At 54.5% G+C, this 17,556-nt stretch overlaps 6 protein-coding genes across 6 annotated transcripts; 4 read left to right on the top strand and 2 right to left on the bottom strand.

The window, feature by feature from the left end:
• Positions 1-85: 85 nt before the first annotated feature.
• On the top strand, positions 86-1,511 carry N0V89_012163 (uncharacterized protein; the record flags this gene model as incomplete). Its single annotated transcript, XM_056220886.1, has 2 exons — positions 86-344; positions 397-1,511. 2 exons carry the CDS (start codon positions 86-88, stop codon positions 1,509-1,511), a joined length of 1,374 nt encoding a protein of 457 aa, XP_056064873.1.
• A 714-nt stretch (positions 1,512-2,225) lies between these two features.
• Positions 2,226-3,270, bottom strand: N0V89_012162 (uncharacterized protein; the record flags this gene model as incomplete). The annotated part of the gene is made up of 5 exons (XM_056220885.1): positions 2,226-2,414; positions 2,480-2,530; positions 2,582-3,010; positions 3,063-3,202; positions 3,225-3,270. The coding sequence occupies 5 exons, from the start codon at positions 3,268-3,270 to the stop codon at positions 2,226-2,228; spliced, it is 855 nt and encodes a 284-aa protein (XP_056064872.1).
• An 859-nt stretch (positions 3,271-4,129) lies between these two features.
• Positions 4,130-6,974, bottom strand: RCY1 (F-box protein: endocytic membrane traffic, recycling ReCYcling 1; the record flags this gene model as incomplete). Its single annotated transcript, XM_056220884.1, has 3 exons — positions 4,130-4,400; positions 4,449-6,816; positions 6,863-6,974. The coding sequence occupies 3 exons, from the start codon at positions 6,972-6,974 to the stop codon at positions 4,130-4,132; spliced, it is 2,751 nt and encodes a 916-aa protein (XP_056064871.1).
• Positions 6,975-7,329: 355 nt separating this feature from the next.
• On the top strand, positions 7,330-7,839 carry N0V89_012160 (uncharacterized protein; the record flags this gene model as incomplete). Its single annotated transcript, XM_056220883.1, has 2 exons — positions 7,330-7,402; positions 7,622-7,839. 2 exons carry the CDS (start codon positions 7,330-7,332, stop codon positions 7,837-7,839), a joined length of 291 nt encoding a protein of 96 aa, XP_056064870.1.
• Positions 7,840-13,213: 5,374 nt separating this feature from the next.
• Positions 13,214-14,754, top strand: STE24 (zinc metalloprotease; the record flags this gene model as incomplete). Its single annotated transcript, XM_056220882.1, has 4 exons — positions 13,214-13,234; positions 13,287-13,469; positions 13,521-14,466; positions 14,519-14,754. The coding sequence occupies 4 exons, from the start codon at positions 13,214-13,216 to the stop codon at positions 14,752-14,754; spliced, it is 1,386 nt and encodes a 461-aa protein (XP_056064869.1).
• A 370-nt stretch (positions 14,755-15,124) lies between these two features.
• Positions 15,125-16,456, top strand: CYT1 (cytochrome c1; the record flags this gene model as incomplete). Its single annotated transcript, XM_056220881.1, has 5 exons — positions 15,125-15,202; positions 15,335-15,495; positions 15,587-15,649; positions 15,705-16,304; positions 16,357-16,456. 5 exons carry the CDS (start codon positions 15,125-15,127, stop codon positions 16,454-16,456), a joined length of 1,002 nt encoding a protein of 333 aa, XP_056064868.1.
• Between the last annotated feature and the right edge of the window lie 1,100 nt (positions 16,457-17,556).

The following is a 17,556-nucleotide window of genomic DNA, read 5'->3' as shown; positions in this document are numbered from 1 at the left end:
AAACACGCAGACTGGCAGACATCAACACCTTCGCCTCCGCCTCCACCTCCACCTCCGCCCGCACAACTCGCTCAATGTAACCACCATGAACGTGCTCGCCGCAAAGGACCAGGAGAACTTCGTGCACGGCCTTCAAACAGCTGCTGCGAGCAAGCCGCTCAACGCCGGCCTCAAGGGCTTTGCCGCCAAAACACCAGCAAAAAAGGTCCCGCTCAACGACGAGAATGCAGTCGCAAAAGGCGGCAAGTCGGTCTTGCAGACCAAGGGCAGGGGAAACGAGAATCTGTTCGTGACGGGCAAGAAGGATGGGAAGCTGGACAGCAATGCCTTCGTCACACCGGCTGGTACGCTTCAAAGCCCAAGGATTGCCGGGCAGCTAACTGACGCATGATGCAGGCCCTCGCACCCGCGCGCCGCTGGGCATGAAGACGACCAACGCGAAAGCCAAAGCCTTCCAAACACCCGTGCCCCTCTCCGCGTCTGCAAAGACGCAAAAAGCCAGCCCTCGCCTTCGCCGCCCCAAAGTAAAGGTTCAGCCTGACGTGCAGCATGCCGGGGAAAATGACGTGCCCGAAGTCGAGTACATGCCCCCAAAGGAGGTTCCACTGCTGGATGACATGGGCGACTACCTCCCGCGCGACTGGAAGATACCGAAGCTCGAAAATGGTGGTGTCGAGGAGGCGTATCGCAACCCGCTAGAGGATGATGGCCGCACCAAACTCCAGCGTGAATTTGAAGAGAAGTTGGAACGTGACATAAGGAAGCGCGATGAGGAATTCGATAGAGTGCTCGACCAGCAAATGGAGCAGGATCAACTCGACGTTGCAAGGCACTTTGGCGTAGCGCTACCACAGAAGGTCGCACCAAAATCTACACTTATCGCAGCAGAACCTACAAGGACAAAGGCGACCGGACCATCCACACTGAAGGCGAAGTCTGCTGCTGCTGCTCTATCCGAGCCGCGTAGGCCCGCTTATGCTGCCCAAACTGCAGCAACCAAGTCCCGCCTTCCAAGCAAGCCAGTTGCCGGCAAGAAGTCTATCAACAACCCCTCTGCGACCCGCCATGAAGCAGCGACAGCCGCCTCAAAAAGCACAATCGGCTATGCCCAGGGCCGCGAGAACGCAGCGAGCAAATTACAGCCCCGAAAACCACTTTCCAACGTCACCAAACCCGCCCCATTCTCCGTCGTTGCCAATCGCGCACCTAGTGCCTCCTCCATGCACAAGTACAACGCCAGCACTTCATCAGTCGTTAGCAAACCGCGCGGTCCCTTCTCTCGCTCAAGCTCCACGTCGACCAATGCCACGCTTGTTGCGCCGCCGCAGGCGGCACCAACCTACCGCACCGCCGAAGACATCGAGCGCGAACTTGAGCTCATGCTGCTTCGCGATGACGACAACGATGGCGAAGAGGCGTGGGCAAACAGTTTCAGCAGCGTCTTGGGTGGTAGAGATCCGTTTGACGAGGATGTGGAAGACTTCCAATTTCAACTGCCGGAGGGCTTGTAGGCGTAATCAGGACGTTGAAGGGAATGGGAGAAGCAGTGCTCGCTCTTGCTCATGGCGGCCTTTGCAATTACCACAAAGAGACAGGTGTTCGGCGTATTGTTATTGGCATTCGAGAAACCCCTTTGTAAAACTACCTGTACGTAGTATCAGCGCCATGAAGAGGCTTATCGATCTCATGGCACGGCAGTGACTGCCGTCCGGTACCTAGTTTTGAATGATACACAGTACCCGAATTGATCGATATGCATTGCATGATGCGAAAGCTTTTGTTCCTCCCGCCCTGCCTGCCCCGCCCTATCTCGCCCCTCCTGGCCTACCCATTGCGACCAATCCGTCATTCCAATGCATATTCAGCCAGAAATCAAGCAGAAGAGAGATTCCAACCCGTTCTTCCCGGTATTGCATGCACCGATACACGATTCGGGTGCCCCAGCCCCGGTGCGATAGTAGAACCAAAATCGAAACCAGGAATACTTCGAGTACGAAGTTCAAAGCGAGCGATCCGATGAACGCCGTAGGTCGCCATGCTGCTAAATTCAAGTTCAAGGGAAAAGCAAGAAGAGGAAATTAATGCATAAGTTTAGTGACGATGGTGGAAGGGCGACAGCCACCTTCCTGTGGTGAGCAAGTGCATGGTAGATATGTATGACGTATCATAGCGTATAACGTGGTCGGTTTGGCAAGTCAAATGATGAGCAATTAGGACCGGCTCGTTTAGTCCTCTTCCACGGGATACAGGTTTGTGTTGAGTATCTTGTTCATGGTGAACATATGGACGCTGTCCTGCTTGAAGACGGCGCGCATGGCATCGTCGCAGCGGATCTGGCGCTTGTCGGCGGGGTCCTGAAGGTCGCGCGCTTTAACGTACTCCCAGATCTTCTTCACGGTTTGTGGTCTTGAGAGCTGGAGCGGTATGTTAGTTTGAGGTGAGTGATCCAACGGATGGTACCTTGAAGATGGAGACATACCTGGGTTTCACCGAGAAGCTCCTGCAGGGCCGTTGAAAGATTCATAGGCTTCTGCGAAGATGGTTAATTGTGAAGCACGTCGCATGGCTGGGAAGGACCTACGTGGAATCCTCCAGTCCGCTTGGGTGACTTCTTCTCCCCTCCACTTCCAGACGCAATGTCACTATCGTCTTCATCTTTGACCTTGTTCGCGCTCTTCTTCTTCTCCTTCTTTCTTTTCTGCACGGGCGCCTTCTTCTTAGTATTACCACCCCTTGTCGACCTCGCCCGAGACGCCATGTTCTCCTCCGCCTGCAGTCTGGCGGCATATGCAGCATCGTCCTCCTCGGTGCTTCTGTGCTTCTTCTGCTTCTTCTTCGGCGGAGATTCGTCAAGCTCCGAGAGCGCCGAATCGTCGTCGGGGGTGCGCTTGCCTGCATGACCATTCGTGGGCGCTTCGACACTGGGAACGGGCTCCTCGGGCTCGGGGGGTCCATTTTGCTCGGCATTGAACTTGTCGAAGCGCGCCATGATGAGGCCGGTCACGGCTTGCTAAAGGTATGGTCAGCGCCTCTGTGCTAGTGCCTTGTGCACATGTATGTACCTTCTCTCCAGAAATGTCATGGCCCAGACGCTCTTGCAGACCCTTCCGTATACGCTTGGCGGAGATGGTGTTCAGGTCGGCGCCCTCGAGGATGCTATCGATGATGGCGGAGTACTTATCCGCAATATCGGGCGGGAGCTCTAAGAGGCACATGGTTAGCACCGCGGTCCAGAGCCTGATTGGGTAGGTGGGTGTGCTTACCGGACATGGTGGCGGAAGCTGGGGTGTGAGCTCTATTGCGGGGGGTGGACAAGAGTGAACGGGGCGGGTCTGGTATATCCAGGCGCGAAGCTCAAGGAAAGATGAGTCGACCCGTGTAGGGCTATCCGCGACGCGTTGCAAGCCCGCGGCGAGCGCAAGCGCGTCCTCTGTAAGACGGCGGCTGGCGCACCGTTTCACGTGGGACAGTCGCGGTCTCTGTGCGGATGGCAGTTGCGGTGCAGTGAGCGAAGGCTTTTGCGCGTAGCTGGTGGCCTGGCCGGCTTGGAGTTGGACGTGAATGCACAGAGCGACGAGAAGAGTGTTGTAGTAGACTAGACCGGCTTAAAACGGTAGTGTTGTAGTGGGGCCCCGGCAGCGGCCCGTCGAAGCAAATCGGCGGGGAGTTTGCAAGTGGGTGCGACTAAGGTCAAGAGCAGGCAAGTGTTTATGTGTACGGGAGGGTTGGGGAAGCTTTGCCGTCTACGAGAAGTGAGAGCTCGGCGAAGGTAAGAGTGAAAGTCCAGTGCAATGGCTCCAGCCGAATATAATTCTGCCAGGGTCTATCTAGTGGCCGATCCCAGCCTCCGAGCCACCTCCACGCCTAGTTCAACATACCAAAGATAGCAAGGAGCATCGTACATGTTCAGTGATCGCAAATTCGCCTTCTGCAGAATATCACTCCCGCCACAAACATGAACCATGAGAACAAACATTCTGAAACGCGTCGTAATTTGTCCATCAAGCCGAGGGACGCGAGGAGAGGAGAGATCAATCATGATGGTGATAGTGCTAGCAGACAGAAAACCGGTAAAGACGGAGAGGACTTGTTGGACGACTGATCTGCAATGTCATGTATTGAAGTACGGTCACATAACCAAGCAGCCAACGCCATACATCTGCTTCTCCACTGCGCCCTTGATTTGGTACCAGTCAGCCCTGCGCTCCGCATACTCGTAGACTTCCTCGGCCCTGAATATCCCATGGTATCGATCCGTGTCTGCAATGATCGTCGCAATCTCCTTTGCATGATTGGGGTCAATCAAATAGATCTGCGAGAGCTCTTTGAGTGCAGCGAAGTACTGCGTGATGAATTTGTTCCTGAGCGAGACAATGTAGGTGTTGTATGCGTTCATATCGCTGACCGACATTAGTCAGATGAATACATTTGTATGACTGCAAGCTTACCTAATAAGCTTGATTGCCCCGTCCACACTGATCCTCTGCCGCTTCAGATGCTTGCAAAGTGCAGTGAACAGGCGCAATCCGACCTCCTGGTTGAAGACATCTAGCACTGTCTTGTCCGTGCTGCCAACCAGCATGTTGGTATGCGAGGACACAACGTCAACTACCTTCTTGGCTGTATGGCTAGGACCGATGTCGAGCACCTGTACTGATCCATTGGGCCCAATAGGAGGGTTGTAATCAGTCGGTGATTGGGTGGTACCACACAGATACTCTACTTCATCCATGAGGACATCGATGCCTTTGTTAAGCCCAGCGGCGACCCGCTCGTCAAGCATTTGCTCAAATCTCTTCTTCTCCTTACTAGCAGCGCTCAAGAAGTCGTCCTCATCTGTGAGCTTCGCAGCGACAAGTTCTTGCAGATAAAAGACATCGATCATTTGCTGGATCAAATCTCCAACGTTGACAAGCTCCAGGAAAGCGACGAGAGGCGCTACCCCTTCTTTGCTGTGATCCGCAACTTCTCTAGGCTTATAATCGGACAGATGGCTGACAGCTTTATCAAAGCCTGGCTTCATGTGCCGTCCGCCCAGGATCTGCAACATCTTAATGAATATGCTCTCACACTGTTCCTTCGCCTCTTCACCTGACTGCCCACCAAGCCGTACGAACCGTGCAGCTCTTTCTAAGCTTGCTTTCGCTGTATGCGTCAGGTTTAACGCAACCTCGATGCTGAACAGACTCCGAATGCCCTCTAGTCTCGAATTCATGATAGCAGCCTTTGCCGCAAGCTCAGAAGTCGGCGCTTCAGATCGAGGAGACGCAGAGCGTTCCGGATTAGGTGTCGTCGATCTCGACGTCGGATCCAGATTTTGACCGTTCAAGGAGCCGGTATTCACTGTTGGCTTGGCAGCCGCAGAGCCACCGAATGTGGGAAGAACATTGACAGGCGCCATCACTACCTTCTTGAACGATGTCAAAAAGTCGCGTTTCGCGGCTTGACGGCTAACATTCGCCATGAACAACGACTCCGCACTCAGTTCCTCTTCCGTCAACCGCTTTTCCCAGGCTTCTACCTCTGCTTGCGATTGACGCTTGAAGAAATCTAATTCTTCTTGCAGGTACAGATCTACATGTTGTTCGAAACAACGTGATATGATACGTATAGCTTCGTCTGAGAAGTCGGACTTGGAACCCTTTGTGGCCGTGAGGGATACTGCCAATTGTAGTGCCTGATCGAACACGCCGGCAACAGCTTTCAAATAAGTCTCAACGCTGACATCATGGGCCTCGTCGAATAAAGATGTTACATATTCAGAGACCACGTCTTCTACGACGCGCTCTATGAACGGCTGAAAAACGTCTACGGACGCAGGAAAAACCCGATCGATGATTGCGGCTTCTTCACTCAGAGCGATAGCAAGGCCTCTGAAGAAGTCGTGCGAGGGTTGAAGGGAGAGTTGGCCGGGCCCAGCGACTCGTAGACAATCGGCGGGATTGCCCAGCTTTTCCTTGTCCAACATTATGGGGTGGTTGTGGATGAACGAATCAATGCCCGCCGTGCCACCGTTCAAAGCGACCAAAACTTGGGCATATCTTTTCATGCGGCCATCGAAATCTCGCGCCTCGGCTCCTTGCTCAAACTCTCGCAGGACAGCGTTCTCGAAGATGCCCATCATAGTATCCAATTTCTCTTCCCGCCGATTCCAACCCTGTGCGAAGTCGCTTTTGGCGAAAATCTTGAGTTGTGCCAGCATGTGAGCTTGCTGTTCGGGGTCACGATACGTCCGAAACAGTACCGGGTCGGAGTGGCTTTTCGACCTGGCAAGATCAAAGTAGTATGGCGCCAGAGCTCCGTATATTTTGCCGTATTCCTGCCGCGCCATGCCTCTTGTTGAGCGCACGCGCGAGAGCACTTTCAACGCTAGGTTTGGATCCATCGTGTATGATCGGGCAGGCGGAGAGGCACCGCCAGGCGACAGTGTCATGTCATCGAAGCCCTTGTCCAGCGTGCTCGCCCGTGGGCGCACCTTTGTATCGACCGATTTGCGTTGCATCTCCTCCTCCACACCGGCATCAAAGAGTGTTGTGCTAACCTTGCGTTGCCCGCCTCCTCCGTGTGGGCCATTTGTTGCGCCGTTTGGTGTTATGCCCGTTCGACTGGCCTCGTCAGCCTTTTGTGCTTCGATCTTCCTGCGCATGGCTTCGTCGAATCGTTGCCGTGCTTCGGCCTCGTTCCAGCAGCCCATACTCTTTAGTCTCTGTATCCACCGCGTATCGTCGTACACCATCTCCTGCATACGCCTCGACGTCTGCGCAAACCGGAACATGTCAGCGACGGGCAGGTAGTCGAGTATAGTGTTGATGAGCTCTGCAAAAGTCAGCTGCAGCTTCGCGTGGGCGTGTGGGAGGAATACCCGCCGGCAAGACGGCCTTCGAGTCCTCGAGCAGCTGCGTGGTGCGCAGCGAGCTGAGTACATTCTGCTGCCTCACGGGCACCGCCCGTTTGAAGTTCGATTTGGTCGACATGGCACGCGACGGGCGTAGGGGTGGGTGGTTTCTGCGTCCGTATGCTGTGGCTGTGGCTTTCAAAGCGGGAGTGTTGGATATTATCAAGCATGAAAACAACCAACAGGGAGCGCCATTGCAAGTCCGTGACCGAGTCGCGCGTCTGGTGCTGCGCGGCCACGTGCGATGCGGCGTTCCAAGGTTGCACGGTTGAGGTGGAGGGATGACGCCTGGCGCGAAGCGAGGGAATGCGTCTATACATGGCCCACTCCTCTCCCATCCATCCAGTCAGACTGCAGACGATGGATTCTGACCGCAATCCGGGCCCGGGCCGTCTCGAAGCACCGCAACTCACCTCTCACAGCCCATTCCGTCGATGCTTGCTCTCTGTGGAACATGGGTATACGAGACGTCGAAGCTGTCGCATGCACAGGGAGACCAAACAGCACGTTCGTACCAACAATATCAACAATTACAGCGCATCTAGATATGTATTGCGCTACAAGACCTATCCACCTGGCATCTACTGCCTCTCGACAACCGAGTCTGTCGTTCGCTCATCTACAGCGCCGCCACCAATATACCTACTGCCAAACCCAAACCAGCGCGTGCAGTCGCAACAGGACCGGCTGCTCCAGGGCTTCCAGTAGAACTCTGACCGGCTGCAGTTTGGCTCTCACTGGTGGACATCGTCTCTGATGCTGCAGTCATCGAAGACGTTACCGCGCTCGATGCAGAGCTTGGTGAGGAAGAAGAACCAGAGGAAGCCGTGGATGCTGCCGTGGACGCTGCCGTGGACGACGCGCTGGCAGCACACGAAGCTTGTGTCGGAACATCGACACCATATGCCTTGCAAAGACCGCTTGCGAGCGTGATGATCGCTTAAGCGTGATTGTTAGAAGAGAGATGCCATTGGCCGAGGGTGTTCCTCCGAGTGTTTACTCACTGGTCTGGTCGGTGCCGCTGCAGTTCTTGGAAACACAGCAAGACAGTTCAGCGATGAGATCCTTGTTGCCGCAAATGCATTTGTAGTCGAATTGCTCACAACCCTGGAAGTTGTTGCCGAAACAATCTTGCTGGCACTTGTTAGCAGTAGACCCAGATGGAGCGAGCTGTACTTACGCCGCACTTTGGCAATGAACCCAAGACGTCCTGCGCAACAGCCAAGCAGCTGAGCGCGGCAAAAACGGCGGCGGTGGAGATACGCATCACGAGTACTTGAGTATGCGTGGCAGCTGGCGAAGAGAGTTACCAGTCAGTCCACGTGTAGCACCGGTAAAGAGGAAGGGACCGGAACCAGCTCGCAAACAGCGAAGCCATGGGTTTATAGGATAGGCGGAGGAGGCTGCAGGTCGACAGGGACGGATTAGCTCTCAGTGGTGGACGCTCTGGATCATTACAGGATAGGTACGTCCGCCTGTAGATAGAGCTTAGCCTAGCCGCTATTGGACCGAGGGCGCGCTTGACCCTCGCCTTCAGCAGCGCCCTCCCGGCTGACCACGTTGGCGCGCATGAGCCTCCGGCAGGTCGAGAGACGTTGCGCGGTACGTTGAAGAGTAGGGAAAATGCGCGAAGGCAATCTGGAAGACTGCGTGTAGCGGAACGTCCAGGGGAGAGACGCGCTTCCCCCGCAATTCGATCTCCATGCATAGCCGGTCGATCCTACGTGAGCTTAGGGTTAGCACTCCTTGTCACGACATTCCAGGGACTGCTTCAGGTACGAAAACATCGCATCTGTGCTCCGGACGCCTCGTTCCCAACTACTGTATCACCATGGGCGGCACTTCGGGGCTTGGCAGCGGTCAATAACTCTCACCACCAACGCTTGCAATGGGATCGAGTTTGATTGGTGGCCATGTTGGAGAGCCCCGGAGTGTGCGAGACTGCTGAGACGTCAGCAAAGTCAGTGTCAGTGTTCTAATGGCGTGGGCGGCGGCAGCAGCTTACCTGTGCCGTCATGAGGCCAAACCTTAAACTAACATTGCACTGGCGTTGCAAAATACCCTCCTATGGGCAGAAACTGATCCCAAATAGGTTGACCTGGTACTCCGCATATGGACGAAACGCCGGTCGATAGAACACTGTACACGCCGGGAGCATCGATCATCTAAAACGTATATACAAGACACGCCTATCAGCAATTGACGTAGTCTTAAGACCTATCCGCTGGACAGGCTGCCTTTAGCATTTACACCCCTACGACGAGAGATGGTCGCGTTGCCCTTGCCGGGTTTCCGCAGCTTCGGGCGCGCACACGGCCTCCAACTTGTGCGTGGGAGAAGGGGCAACTCGCCCTTGAGGAACCGAGCTGCTCCACGAATGCCTCGTAGAAAAAGCAAGTCGACTTGGAGGTGACAGGCCAGCGAGCGCGGGGCTCTCGCGGGGCACTCTGTGGAGGGCACATGGGCGAAACCTGCCTCGCGCAAGAAGTCCACGGATTGGCGGCGATGCAGGGCGTGGATGGGAAAACAAAGGGCAAGGGCGCAAAGCTGTCGGTCGTGGCCCTGCTGGCCCTGCTCCTGTCTAAGCAACCCACCGCTCGCTTGCCATGATATCATGAAAGGGATGAGACAGTGGCACGCTGGTCGACGAGCTGGGCTTTTCGGGCCGAGCGACCAGCGGCGCGTGCAGCGTACCTGCGTCGAGAAGGGACATGGCCCGGTGACAGCCGCGAAACAGAGGGTCCCGATCCATCTGCCACGCGCATAACCTCGTAGGGCTGCCGCCAGCGCATGGCCGTCCACCAGACTCCACATGCGCAGAAGGCGTCTAGAAGAGCCGCGGAATGGGTGATGCTAGCAGTCAAGAGGCGTGCCGACGTTCCGCGGCGTAGCGGGCCTATCAAAAATGAGGCTCGCGTGCACGTAGCCGCTTTGGGCGCTACCCTCCAGGCTGCTCCATCGCGCTCTCACGACACCATCGCAAGTCAGCCTGTTTCAGACGGCAAAAATGAAGCACCAGCGCGCTCCGGCGCGATTGGCCGCCGTCGCCGGAACACTGGGTCTGTCTCGTCCCTTTCCGCGAAGAGTCACCGCGGTACCTTGGAATTGCTTCACTCGGTGCTCAAAGCTCAGATACGTAGGGCCACGTACCGTGATTGCTTGCCCTTTGCCTCTGCGCTGCCCTGCGCTGCCCTGTGCTGCCATGGACCGTAGAGAGAGTATACCTGACGAGACCTCGCAAGAGCCTCTTCAGGTTTAAATAGACCGCGCCCGGTGCATGAGCTTCAAGCCATTCTGAAATAGTATACACTACTGCCACGCTTCCTGAATACTTCTGGTCACCAACTATCCCTTTAAATCGAGCATTCCCATTTTATACTTAGCACGTATCCGTCCGGTTACACTCAACATGTCCAGCTATAAGCCCAACTCGGAGACGCTCGCCTGCCCCGGCGGCGAGTATCGACCCAAGGCTGGCGATCCCGATGCTCAACCGCGCGGCGGTGACTGTATGTTCTCCTCTGATAAGCAACGTTTCCGTTTACTGACTCTACTGCCAGAAGGGCCAAATCCCTACATCAACATACCTGCCAGACCAACGTCCCGGGTGCCGTCTGGAGAATTCGGAGGAGAGGATGCCGTGTCTTTGCATGCCAATGTTTCAGCAATGGCACCGACCGCAGCAGCACCATACGTTTCTCTGTTTCTACATTGTGTGCAACAGATGGATTGATGGTTTGTCGTTCCTAGAACCACACGGCTGGCCGCTAGCTGTTCTTGGACGAGGCGCAGTCGAGCTGCTCGAACGACAAACCCGCCCAAACTGCCTCAACTTCGGCCCAGTCGCAAGATCCAGCTTTTTCGTGTCCGATCGAACCTACCCTAGCAATTGGTTTGGGGGGAGACTCACGACAGTGCACCAGCCTCGGTGAAGCTTGGCTGGAGGGACTCGTGGGCTGTGCTTCCGGTGAACAACTCGTCGCCGTCGCCATCGCCATCGCCGCAAGAAACCGGACCGTGATCGAGGGACTTCGGTTGCTCTTTATCGGCGGCAGGGACTCGCCAGACCGGGTGCATTCCGGTAGCCTGAACTGAACTGCGGTGCTGAAGTGCCTTGAGTGCGCCCAGGTGCGGCCCACAAGCCACTGCTGCGGCTGTGCGCGAGTCACACCTCGAACCATTAGGCAGCGAGGTCGAATTCACCACTCACGTCCCACCCGTCACCATATTCCCTGCCTCAGTGGTATAATGGCAGCCTCAGATTCGGCCTCGCTCGTATTTTGGGCAGGTGGTTGTGGCTTCGCACCTCGAGTGACCCTTAGGCTGTTTTCAAGGCCGCGAGGAGCGGTAAACCAAAAGAGTTACCTTTGATTTCACCCTGGCTCTCCTTGCTCTGGAAACCTTTCGAACTCGCACTAGGGGAGCTACCGCCTGCTGCAGCCTTCCTGTCTCCTTCAAACCAATGGCTGTCGCCTCATTCAGGTTGTGGCGGAGTTGCACTTTTCTCCTTCAGGTTTGACCTTCAAGTTCACCGAGAAATGAATTCTGAAGTTCTGCGTCATAGCCTGAAAAAGGCGAGTGTTTTTTGTGAGGCACTCTCATGTGTGGCGCTGTCTAGCATGTCTAAGGGTGTGATACTTATATACGATATTGTCCATCATGGAGACAGCCACACATCAACCTTACAATACGCCTGCAGCTCGATCACGAACCACAACAGCTTCAGCCACACTCAACAACCAAGCCCACTGAGTCAATTTAAACCTCCGATATCCTACCATGAGACTCATTACCAACTCCCCCCCCACCTCACTCGTTCCGACGACAAACAACCCCGTGACGGCGGCGCTCCAAGACCTGGCTCTCGACCCCGATCTTCCTCTACTATGATTACCACATGCAAGAATGAGGGCACGCAGCCGCGATGTGGTGGCTAATGGGGCTAGTCAATGTTCCCGGTATGCCATTCCGCTGTACTCTAGCTTGAACAATAGCTAATCCTAAAAGAATTCTCATGCACGATATGGCATGATGCGATCGTGCGGTTCTTCCAGGTTTCGACTTGAGTCGAACACAATCGATCAGGTCTAATGGGTTCTCACACACGCAATCCGGACGACAATTTCATCTGCACTCACATCCACATCATGGATTCGAAATAATACGCCATCTCGGTCCTGGCAACCTCGTATCCTGTTATATAGACTTGCTTTATTGGCTTTCTTCTAGCGATTATGCGGCATCATTGGTGTTTCTAGAACTGGCATTGGGCTCCTTCCCTTTTCAAGATTTTGATACTAGACGGGCTCTTTTACGGACAGGCACGGCGCTTAACTGGACGCGGTTTACGGGTCTTTACCTACACGATATAGATGGAGTTCATAGACGGATGAAGCAATTCTTTCTTTTGGGTTTGGGTGGTTCATAGATCACTGGTAGCGACGGCAGCTTCGATAGCCCCGGCTCCTCAGACAGGGGGCTCGAGTATTGGGACACATTGCTGCACTATTAGGGTTTCCATATTTGTGTTGGATGAGACTGGCATTGGCGGATGTGGGATGCCGCGCCGAACACACAGTCGGCAGGACGTTGATTCAATGATAAGCAAGTAATTAAGGCCATGAAGTGCGCTTGAGTGCTGTGAGTAGTGTTCTATTAAGGTTCCCTGTCTGTGGCTTGTGTAGGTTCTCACAGAACTTTACCATCTCGCAGTACCTTTCATCCACCATTTCATCTGTGACTACAATACTGTTCTCAAACATGCTTGCTTTCCCCCAATCACCAGGCCCCAATTCATGCGAGTTACGATGACTTTTTCCTTGATACTGACATACAGATCCAGGTTGCCTAAGTATATCAACTCCGTGTCTGCGTACCATCAAACTGGGTTGGGAGAGGATGACTCGTTCGTTGCGACGCAGCAACCCACCATGGCAGAGTTCATATCAACGACGAACGGACAACCGAAGAGGAACGTGATAATGCGCCATTCGATGCACCTAAATCACGGGCTTGCCTCTGGTCACGGTGTTCCCAACGCCTACGAACGGAGGCGAATCCGAGGAGCGCATTGGGTGCCGGGATCTCTGTAGAACAATGCAACGAGGGAACAAAAGCATTTGAATTATCTCTAAGCTAAGAATACAATGCCAAATGTGCTTCTTAGTTATATGCCTAGGGAGAGCGAGACCCGCTCGTGACACCGTGTCGTGATTGGCTACGGGTCTCGACGCGCGTGAGATCAGCCTAGGAACGGTAATATCTAAAGTGTCCTCAACGTTGCCTACGTTGCTATTCGACACCACACCACGCCACAAAATGATTCAGGCTTTTTTGCAGGTGAATTGAATCGCGTTCCCATTTGCAACTGGCTATTGCTAACTGTGGGCAGCGGCTTGCTCGCTGGCTTGACAGGCCACTCTTCCCGTGGAAGAAGCTGGTCATCGGCTTCTCCCTCGCCGAGTTCGCCCTCGAGAACTGGCTTCTCTTCCGTCAATACCGCGTCTTGCAGAGGGACAATGTTCCGAAGGCTCTGGAAAAGGAAATCGACCGGTCCACCTTCGACAAGTCGCAGGTAAGCCTCGAGCGCAGCGCATACCCCGCGCCTGGCTGACACAAGCTCTAGGCATACGGCCGCGCAAAGGCAAAGTTCAGCTTCGTGTCCGGTCTTTTCAACCAGCTCAAGTCCATCGCTGTTCTCTACTTCAATGTCTACCCCATCGTCTGGGGCGTCGCAGGCACCATCCTCGCTCGCTATGCTCCCGCTCGCTTCTCCGGCGAGATCTCGCAGTCACTACTCTTCGTATACCTCTTCGGCCTGATCGACCTTGCTGCCGGGCTTCCGTTCTCCTACTACCATAGCTTTGTGCTTGAGGAGAAGTTTGGCTTCAACAAAATGACGGTCAAGCTCTGGATTATGGACATGATCAAGGGGCAGGCACTTGCTATTGCATTTGGCATTCCAATTGGCAGTGCCTTTTTGGCCATCATCAAGAAGACAGGACAGAGCTTCTTCTACTACCTGTGGGTGTTCATGCTTGTGGTCCAGATCTCGGCCATGACCATTTACCCAATTCTCATCGTCCCCATGTTCAACAAGCTTGAGCCGCTCAAACCCGGGAAGCTGAAGGAGTCTGTCGAGGCCCTTGCTTCTCGACTCCAATTCCCACTCAGCGAGCTTCAGGTCATCGATGGTAGCAAGCGCAGCGCTCACAGCAATGCGTATTTTACGGGTTTGCCGTGGATTGGCAAGAAGAAGATTGTCATCTACGATACCCTGCTTGAGAAGAGCACCGAGAAAGAGGTTGAAGCTGTCCTGGCACACGAGCTCGGTCACTGGAAGATGAACCACACATCCAGACTCCTGTTCATCAGCCAGGCACATATGTTTTACATATTCGCCCTCTTCTCTGTGTTCATCAATAACCAGTCGCTTTACGCAGATTTTGGTTTCCACCTGGAGCAGCCCGTTATGATTGGATTTTTGCTGTTCAACGAGATCCTGTCACCCACGGACTCGGTTATTAAACTGCTTCTGAACGTCTGGACGCGTAGTATGGAGTACGAAGCAGGTCAGTGGAGCTGTTAGGTGCACGATATATGGGTTATGCTAATTGGCTCTAGATGCTTTTGCTGTGAAGCTGGGCTACGCTGGGGAACTCGGCGCTTCGTTGATCAAGCTCCAGGTCCAAAACCTTTCCAGCATGGACGCTGACTGGTTCTACTCTAGCTTCCATCACTCGCATCCCATCCTGACGGAGCGTCTGAAAGCTATGGGCTGGAAGGGAGACAAGAAGGTCACGGCGGACAAGTCGGCGGACGAGGAGAAGCCATTGAAGGCGGCTGACAGGGAGCTCTAGGGATGAATCAGACTACTTGGCGGTCACGGAAGTATCCATAGAGACAATGTAAGATAGGTTGCGGGAAAGGAAACGAGGTCTTGTGCAGAGTAGAAGAAGCTTCAGACGACGAGCCACTCTACAGAAAGGAAGACCAATTGAACCACGTTGACAATGCATGTGAGCTTCGCATCGTGATTTGCCAATTTTCAAGTGTAAATGCCCTAGGCCTGTTTGGCCAATGACAGAGCTCCAAATAATCGGCACGGATCGGCAGCTCGCTAACTTGCGAGGGAGAGAAGTCTTGCCCGACGCCTTCACCACACCTCTCCGCCAGCATCACCCGACTCTCCCCACCTCTCCGTAGCCTCCGAGCCAGCTCCAGCTCGCAATGTTGGCTCGATCGGCTCTTCGCTCGACGCGCTCGGTCGGCGCGGTAGCCCGCAATGCCGCCAGCAAGACAACTTCGGTACGACACCCGGTCATCCCAACGGCAGTCCGCAGCTCCTGCGAGCTTTACGAATCCATCGCAGGCCAGCATGCGGTGCCATCGTCCACCTCCATCCCCATTGGTGTGCCTGCTAACGCATTGGTGGCATAGCGCTCTGCCTCGACATCCAGCTCGACAGCCGAGGGTGCGGCCTCGTCCTGGAAGACGAACGCCCTCCCCGTCGGCGCCACCGCTTTCGCGATCGGAACCGTTGCCTGGTACGCCTACATCGCCGGCCGCGATGTCGATGCGATGACGCCAGCGGAGGAAGGGTAAGTGATGCCCCGATTGTATGGCTGGGGAGACGATGGGCTGGAAGGCTTGGGCGGCATGAGACCTGGGGCTAACGCATTCGCATCATAGTCTCCACCCGACGCAATATCCCTGGGAGCACGCAAAGTGGAACAAGACATTCGACAGCCAGGGGTAAGTGCCCTCCGAGCCACGCTCTACATGAACGGGCCTAATGTAAACTTTGCAGCCTTCGACGTGGATTCCAGGTCTACCGTGAAGTCTGCGCTTCATGCCATTCTCTATCCCGCATCCCATATCGCTCGCTCGTTGGTAAAATCATGACAGTCGACGAAGCCAAAGCCTTAGCCGAGGAGAACGAATACGACACAGAACCCAACGATGAGGGAGAGATTGAGAAGCGCCCCGGAAAGCTCTCCGACTACCTTCCCGGCCCCTACAAGAACGACGAAGCCGCTCGCGCCGCGAACAACGGAGCTCTGCCCCCGGATCTATCGCTCATGGTCAAGGCTCGCCACGGCGGCTGCAACTACATCTTCAGCTTGCTGACCGGTTATCCCGAGGAGCCCCCGGCAGGTGCGGTCGTGCCTGAGGGCCTCAACTTCAATCCCTACTTCCCCGGTACAGGGATCGCTATGGCGCGTGTCCTCTATGATGACCTGGTCGAATATGAGGACGAGACTCCTGCGACGACTTCACAGATGGCCAAGGATGTGACAGAGTTCTTGAACTGGGCCGCCGAGCCAGAGGCAGACGATCGCAAGAAGATGGGCTGGAAGGTGCTTGCGGTCTCCAGCGTGCTGACCGCATTGAGTATCTGGGTCAAGAGGTAAGCATGATTAGACAAGACCTATCGTGACAGGCTGCTAACGGAATTATAGGTACAAGTGGGCCTCAGTCAAATCGAGGAAGATTATGTATAACCCGCCGATCAAGAGCCCTATCCTGAGCAAGCTTCCAAAGCCGACCAACAAATCATAGAAGAGTGTATTTCAGGGTATTGGGATCAACAGGAGGAGCGATGAGTGTGTTCAATACTTGTACAGTGACAACTATTTTGCTCAACAGAACGAGTTTAAGATTTCCTTGACTTATAGAACATTTTGCGCTTGCCCAATTTGCGTGGCTGTCTTTTGCTGATATATTGCGTCACGAGTGCAGTGCCTATGGATTCGAGCGACTTGTCATCCCTCTTTCGAATTTCGGGCCGCCATGGCTGTTGCTCTTAGACTCCCGAAGCATCGCGGTTGACTCATAGTGGTATACGCATCTGCGTCGCTGGTCAAGAGCAACAGTGATGCCTCTTTGTCAAGGAAGACTGCCATTGGACGTATCGGAATACTTGAAGTGCAGGCCACAATAGTCGGGCATGCTCAATAATACGCTACATATGCATGTGGCGTTACGTGACTGGAGACGTGCAGCCCACAAGTTCAGCTCCGGTGCTTGTGAACCAATCCGAGAGAGTCCTTGCCGACAATTCGTTAAGCCTGGCGACCGACAGCTTGACGCGAGATGGTGAAGAAATGTCTTGGGTTTTTGCGTGTAACCAGCATGATCGACACGAATGCATTGTCCAATTTGGGTGCACCATCGAGCTGCGCCTGAATTGGAGGACGGTTGCAGACGATCTCCCTAACGATGCGCCCCCGATTCAGCTGAAGCATTCAATGCATCTCAGGTCACGCAAAAGGTGGAGAAGGTACTCGGTACGCCTCTCACACGCAACCTCATCGTGCCATGCTGCCTCCGCCTTGTCCATTTACAGACAAGTGTTACCCTTGCCTCGCCAGTTATTGCGAGGTTTGCACTGCTACCCGGCGTCTATTAGCTGAGGGTTCAGGCGCGGTGATCACAATTTGCACAAGATGGCTTCGCAGCCACACAACGGATGACCTCGTGTTCGCATTTGGAACGCAGTCCCAATCCATGGATATCTCGCTGAATGCTCTTGCTCGTCTTGCACGTCGCTGCCTTACTCTTACATACTTTCACCTCCAATCCTCTTTCCAGATAGGCTTCAAGCTCTCTATCTTCCTAGGAGAAGGAACACCACATGCAGTACCTGGCTTGTAGTCACG

This window comes from Didymosphaeria variabile (assembly GCF_027946475.1).
Source record: "Didymosphaeria variabile strain IMI 356815 chromosome Unknown scaffold_10, whole genome shotgun sequence".
NCBI lineage: Eukaryota > Fungi > Ascomycota > Dothideomycetes > Pleosporales > Didymosphaeriaceae > Didymosphaeria > Didymosphaeria variabile.
The sequence above is the reverse complement of the archived record's forward strand: the minus strand, read 5'-3'. Positions and strand labels throughout refer to the sequence as shown.